The 7,333-nt window shown below is 38.8% G+C and overlaps 1 protein-coding gene across 4 annotated transcripts in view; it reads right to left on the bottom strand.

The window, feature by feature from the left end:
- Window positions 1-2,261: 2,261 nt before the first annotated feature.
- SLC44A5 (solute carrier family 44 member 5) overlaps window positions 2,262-7,333 on the bottom strand; it is a 67,066-nt gene continuing 61,994 nt past the window's right edge. For all 4 annotated transcript variants that reach the window (XM_085067323.1, XM_085067322.1, XM_085067321.1 and 1 more), the window contains exon 22: window positions 2,262-7,197. In XM_085067323.1, coding sequence (XP_084923449.1) covers window positions 7,085-7,197 — 113 coding nt within the window. In that variant the 3' untranslated portion in view covers window positions 2,262-7,084. The remainder of the gene's footprint in view (window positions 7,198-7,333) is intronic.

Raw genomic sequence — 7,333 nt, 5'->3', positions numbered from 1 at the left:
CATGCTGCATTCCATCAAGTGATGACATGGGTCTCTGGTAAGCAGCCCAGTGCTGCCTGGAAGACTTGCACAATATGATATTTCCCTTGGCTAACCAAAAAGAGCAAACCTTGCAAAAGTACGATCCCTAGAAGAGACTGGAGATCAGGCTTCTGGTACATGTGAAAAAGCTCCAGATAGGCTTCGAATTAATCTGGATGTGGATTAAAGTTTGCATGGCATGCAGCCAACATTAGATTTAAATGTAATGTGAATAGCAAGAAAACCACGTGAGATAAAAACCTGTCAGTCTGAAAAAAATTTTTTAAAAAGGCAAGAAAGAAATTTGGTTAGCAAACCTGAAATTTTGTGGAGGACAATATAACTAATAGCTGCAGTCAGTTTCAACAGACTGCATGTGTTAACAGGAGATACTGATGCAGTTTTAAAAATAGAAATATCCAGATTTTATAAAAATAACAACGTATATATGAGACACATAGTAAAGGTCCTCTGTGCTCCAGAATCCCCTTAAAATAACTTCTATATTACAAGTGTACCTTCCAGGGTCTGGGTACACTATGTTAGATTCTGCGAGGCTATACATGATCACTTGAATTCAAACAATGTTCTTTAACATACACAGTGCTTTACTGTTATTGTTGCTTTTCGGCATGGTCAAAATTGAGTTTTACAGCAATGCTTTACAGAACAAAAAGTGTGTAGATTTTGTTTGCCAAATTTGCATCTGATCAAATATTAAAAAGAAAAAAAACCAAAGCAAATAAAAGGGAAACAAAATTGTATCTGCTTTCATGGAGATTTACCATTGAACAGAAGTGTCTTTTATTACTTCCAAGCAAGTCTAATGTACCTCTTCCCTTGTGGCATGGCCTTAGTCAGTCCAGCTGCTAACCTGGGCTCAGGGAATACCAATATTCCTCTGAAGATCATTTTTGCTTGCTCACCTTTCACTGTTTAGTTTGGAGCAAACCGGTCCACATCTAAACCTCCTAGGACTGCTGATCTTCTCTCCACACGCATTTGCTTTAATCCAATCACAGAACATTCTGAGTTGGAAGGGATCTTCAAGGATCATTGAGTCTTCTTCTTCTTCAACCTCTTCTTTTAGGTGAAGAGCTCACACAGGGATTAAACACACAACTTTGTCACAAATTCCCTTTCCCAGCAACTGCCTACCACCCCTCGTGGCACAGATCTGGGCTGAACAAGTATTGCTACTCATGGCCAGTGATGGGACAGCACAAACCAACAGTGTGCCCACCAACACTGATGCATTTAACCCTCGCTAAGAAATAGCATCGTATTTTATAAGCCTCATACATGCTCATTTTCCCTTAAATTATATATGCTGCAACTATATACACAGGTTCTGTGTACGCATTTACTCGCCCCTGAGTCCCAAGCACACAGCCATACCAGCTTGCTTTGCTAGTTCAAAAACTTGCTTTGCTCATTCAAGGTTTTGTTGCAGGGATTGTTGAATGCCAGACAGCAATGTCCCCACATATGGAATGACTTACAAGGTATACCTTAACCTCGAGTCCAAATTCTTCCTTTGTCCCAACTCTAAATAATTGCTCCACTGCTACCTCTGCTGAAATCCATCCCCATCTCTGAAAAACTTTTGCACAGGGTTTGGTGGTGTCTTTTTACCTTTCCTATCTGCCAGAAAAATGTATGCAACAGGCCATTGGCCAGATGGGGAGTCATCTACCACAGCTCATCTGCCTGTGATGCTCCGCCAACACACAATAAAGGTTTTCTTCACTTCTCACAAAGATGGGGAAATACGACTCTTAGTGAGCCTCCTAAACTCCAAGAAAGATTTCTGCTGAGTTCCATGGTATCATTTCAGCCTTGCATTATATAAAACCTCAATTCAGGTTCAGACAAAAGTCAGTATTATTATTATATGGTTCAAAAAACCTAAATTGAAAAAATGTGACAAACAATCCCTCAGCCTTTAGAAATGAAGCCCACAACTCCCGTCCAAACAGTAGCAGTGGCAGCTGTCTCCCCGGCGCCTTCTCTGCTCTGCTCCTACGCCGCAGCAGTCGCCCACACGCCCTCGGCACCAAACTGCGCCTCGCACCCCGCGCCCCGCCGCCACCAAACCGCGCCCCGCGCCGCCCTGTTCCGCCCCGCGCAGCCGGAGCCTCCCCCGTCCCCGCTCCGCCGCTGCCAGCGCTGGCAGAACCCCTGGCTGCCGCCCCGTACCGCCCCGCTTACAGCCCGGCGCGGTGCAGACGCACTCCGGCTTATATGGAAATCTTTATTAGAACAATCCCCAAGAACTGTAAAACGGTGAAGTAACAACAAAATTAAGTACTTCCGTTATCAAAGATATTTAAACAATAGGTTTCTATTTCTGCATAGCAGAGGCAACAGGGTTAAGAGCTCAAATAATCATGCTCATGTTAATTTGGTTTTGGCAAGACAATATAATCTTAAGAATCATATTCATGAAACAGTAACCTACCTTTCATCTCTTAAACATCAAAGAGCCATTTTTATGGTTTTAAAACTCATTATTTGGGACAAATGCATGTGGACATTTTGTAGCACACAGTAACAGACAATTTTAATATTAGTAGTACTAGTGTTACTGGAACATGAAGAACAGTTGTCTAATTGTTTACAGTGCAGTACAAATTACATATTACCCAAAAAATCATAGCCTGTATCAAAAGTTTAAAAATTTAGAACAATTTATAAAACAATTCCAGAATAAGAAATTATCAGTCTTGAAATGGAGAAGGACCTTTATGCCTATAAACACGCAAACAGATGCATTACAGTAATATATATGTATTTGTTAGCTTTATTCCTTCTTTGTAAGTAGCAACTTACTGTTCTACCCACAGTTACACAGGTACAACACGCATGATCATTGTAACAGAAAGCAGAAGAGGCCCTACTCAGAAGTCCACAATACCACAAATTAAAGCTATTAAAAAAATCTACTGTATAAAAATGGAACAGTCTTGCATTGTTTTCATGTATTTGCAACACTACAACTGTCATGTTTTCTCCCAGACCACACAATCAACTTTCATAATCTGACAACAGCAACAGGCAAATGGTGTGTGCTGCATCACACAGTCCAAACACATCCCTCATCCTTACTACAGTCCATTTTTTATCAGTTAATTTGAAATAAAGTGTTGGTTTTTCTCTCTACCATTTTCTATTTTGTAATCTACATGGTATGAATGAATTTCAAAGTGTAAGCCAGGTAAAGTAACAGCCAGTAAGGCACTTTGTGTGCTAGGACACAGCTGTCCAGGCTGAGCAACTGGTCAAAGGGAGACATTCTGTGTTACTCAAAACCAGTCAGTTTATTCTTCATAATCACTTCTCTGACAATGGAAGAACATTTACTGACTATCCCAGAATCAGCCTGACATTGTATCTGCCAAAATATTTCTCCCGTTCTACAGCAGAACATGCAATAGTAAAATATTTCATTAAATACTAACATTTAAAAGAATATCCAGCATCCTTGGATCACCCAAGAATCATCTGCTGAATACTGCTTGGGGAAAAAAACCCTCAGCAGAAGAAATCATCCTATCTTCTTGTTTCTGTGTTTTGTTTCCATGGTTACTTTTTTCTTTTTTTTTTTTTTTAAACAAAATTTGAAGGCTTGACATTAAAACTTTGGTATAAAACATGTAAATGAAAGCCATCCAGTAACATGCTCCAGGGAGATACAATGAATTTAAACGGAACTAAACAAACATGATTACACAGACGTGGTAAGCAGGCGTTTTCTACTGTCTTGGTTTCTACATTCTCCTTGTTTGTGATCTTGAGAATGTTTTTTTTTCCTACTCATGTACAAGGGTCTTTCTTCAGAGCTTCCTGCTTTTCCAAAGCTCCTCCCACGGAGAAGGTGCCTGGCATGACCCTGACTCGTGAGCCCTTGGAAGTTTGAGAGCCTGCTGGTTCTGGGTTCTCCCATCCCCTCCATCCAGCACTGTGAGCACAGAACCAGTGCCAGCCCTTCAGTGCCCCAGGTGGCCACTGTGTCATCAGCCCTGGGGGGGCTCAGCAGCAAAGCACATACGATGTATTTTACTGTGTTCCACTCTCTAAAGCAAAAAATGGAATTTTGAGTTTTATACTAAACCAAGCAACAAAGTAAATTGTCATAATGTCAATACTAGTACCTCCTCTGTGGTGCACATCTGCAGACCCTGGCCTACGGATTAGTTAGGAACCATTATAATAGTCTTGAAACATCTTAGGTGATTCCCAAGTAAACACTTGCATTAATTTTGACTTAGTAATTAACAGCAATTTCATTTTAGAAAGCCAATTTTAATATTAATTATTACTTACTGAATTTATTTATTACAAAATCTATATGGTATTGCTTTGTATTTTCACAGTTCTCATAATTATGTCATTAAAAAATGGCTTTTAAATTTTCTTCTCAGAAACAATGATCACTTACATTCTAAATACTTTCACAAAATAGTGAGAGGAGCAAATTTATACATATATTTTTTTTACTGTATATAAATAATAATACAATTTAAAACTTTCACTTTTAGAAATTCCTTTAGTAAATGCATAGGTTTGTTACAAAAGTCTTCTAATCACATAACTGTATACTACTTCTATTATGTTTTATTCCTAGTAAACTCTGTGGTTACATTCATATGATAAAGAAGCGAGCTAAATATGCTTTTTTTCAAGTTGAGCTCCCAGTAAGACACTCAAGTCCAGTAGAAACAGAGATTATGTAATGCAGTTTCTTTAGCTGAAAATTAGTCACTCAGTAGTATAAAAAAAAAACTTTAGAACATGGACTGTAATGAGACCAACAGCTTCTTTAATCACAGAATGGTTACACATACCCCTAAAAGTTACTGACTGAACTCTCAGTAAAGATTGAAGGGGGGGGGTGTAGTGTGTATTCCATGCCATGCACATAATGAGAAAGGAATAATGATGATCAAAAACTTCATCCCTCAGCTATCTTTTTCTCCTGAATGTAGGATTCTCTGTCCTTTCTGACAGTCAGGTTTACTCTAGGGTACTCAGGAGGGGTTACCAAAATCTAAAGCTGCCTATAATCAGTAGTTCCTTATGAAACTGTATGCCTTTATTTTACATTATTTGAGTCCTACACTGAACCCCTCATCTTTGCTTCAGGGAAAAGGGCTCCAGCATGCACTGGACCACAAAAAATGCTTACAAGAATACTCCCACCTGCACCTCAGGTCACAGAATTTCAAGATCTTACTATGCCCATAACTGCAAGCATGTGGATGGCAGTCACTTGTGCATCAACATCCAGACCTGCGGCACGAAGGACAGTGCCAGCCTTTGCAGCAATTACAGTAATCACAAACTGTAAGTTAGACAAGTTAGTGTAAGTTAGGTAAGTTAGTGTAAGTTAGGTGTAAGTTACATAGCAAAATCCCATTGGGATGTGGATGGCCAGTAAATTTTCCCTAGAAACTGGCCTTCAAATCATCTGGAAAATAATTTGCATTTCTTTTTGTGACACCAATGGACTCCTAGGGTTAGAAAAGTATTTCCAGGTACTGAACTCCTGTCATAGAACTGGATATGTATAGCACATGCCTCTCCTGGAAGGTAGACCGTACTGGAATAACTTCTTCAGTACACTGGAATCCATGAAAACTAGGGACAGACCACAATATGGTTGGCTCCTTGGCTCCCCCAGGAGACTGATAAATTAAAACCCTTTTAACTCAGCTCTTGGCAGTAACAGACTTGAGAAGCTCTTCATTGTTAAGAATTTTTCCATCAGCAGAGCTATTACTTAAATGCAGTGACAGTTTCACTACTGGGAGGGTCATAAACCACACTAAATGTTAATGTGCTTTCTACGAACAAATGTATTAATAATTTTGTACTAATGACTGTCCAAATTTAACAATCAAAAAGCAAACAAAATCTTTCAGAGCATAGTTCAGTAGTTAAATAATTGCTCCTGCATCATGAGATGACTTGAGTTTAATGTCCTAGTACCTTACTGTGTGAGCTACTGAGAGCACAGAGACATGCAGAAAGCACAGCCCTGGCCCTCTGCACCCACACAGACATTTCAACGGCTTGACAGGAGCCCTTCTGAGCTAGGCAGAGGCAATGGAACTCCTTGTGCACACACAGAGAGCAAAAACTTTCTTTCAATGAAAAACAGACTGCATTTAGTTTTCCTTTCAGTGAAGCTCAACTTCCTTGTAACACAGAATACAGAGACTTATCAGAGATAGGGGGATAGTAACACATGTGCATCTCTCTTAGACATCAGCTAAAAATTATACATTCACCATCTTGTACCAGATGAAACCTCATTTGTGTGAACCACAAATCACTTCAACTGCAGTGGGACTTTCTCTCAGTTATATGATCGCTTAAGAACAACTCACAGAAAACTTCACTTTAAGCAGTATCAACTAAAGTCTTTTCTGACTATCTTTTTCAGGACCTGCAGGGTACCATCATGTCTTAAAAGATGCAGTTGTGAATGTGATTAAAATATCACTACATTTTTCAGTGTAGGGAATCATTAATGCATGTATAATCACAGTTTAAATAGCTGTGAACCAGCTTGTACAAAAAAATACAATCATAGCACCATATTTACAAATTTAGTACCATCTCCTGGTTAACTGGAGTCTCAAACTATCGTTTTTATGGCTAATTAGGTTATACATTAGTGCTTTCAAAAAATTGCTGAATTTCTTTTACAAATATACACTTATAAGAAGAAACATTATCAAAACTGCTGTCATCTAAGGCAGCAACTTGTATTACAAAAGTTATTAAAACATCATTACAGACTTATAAAAGTTTCAAATTTACATTTTCCTTTACATAGGCACTCTATAAACTAAAACGTGGCCTTGTTTTCACAGCTGTGAGTTTAAGCATTTAAACTAGTTAAATGTTACCAATGTTGCTCTTTTTTTTAATATAAGGAAAAGGAAAAAAAGAACCACCCATTAACCAGAAGCATCATTTACAGTTTTTACTTTTGCCTACTTCATACACATTTTGCTTCAAAGTTTCACTTTTTGATGTTGAGGTTTAGCATTTGTTATACCACTGCTTTCTTAGGGCTTAGTTTCTTCTTCCCTAGAATTCGGTGGAGGCTAGCTGACATGAAGTAGGGTTTTGCTGTAGATCCATCATTTCTTTCCAGGTCTTCACCTGAATGTACACAGCAAAAGCAGTCAAAAAAGGAAACAGAAGTACAACCACACACACAGAGACACAAACAGAACAGAAAAAAGGAGAGAGCAAAAGACCCAACATTAAAAAAAAATCTCAATCAAGGTAATTTAGC

Source organism: Lichenostomus cassidix, chromosome 8 (genome assembly GCF_008360975.1).
Source record: "Lichenostomus cassidix isolate B80296 chromosome 8, HeHo_3.0, whole genome shotgun sequence".
NCBI lineage: Eukaryota > Metazoa > Chordata > Aves > Passeriformes > Meliphagidae > Lichenostomus > Lichenostomus cassidix.
The sequence above is the reverse complement of the archived record's forward strand: the minus strand, read 5'-3'. Positions and strand labels throughout refer to the sequence as shown.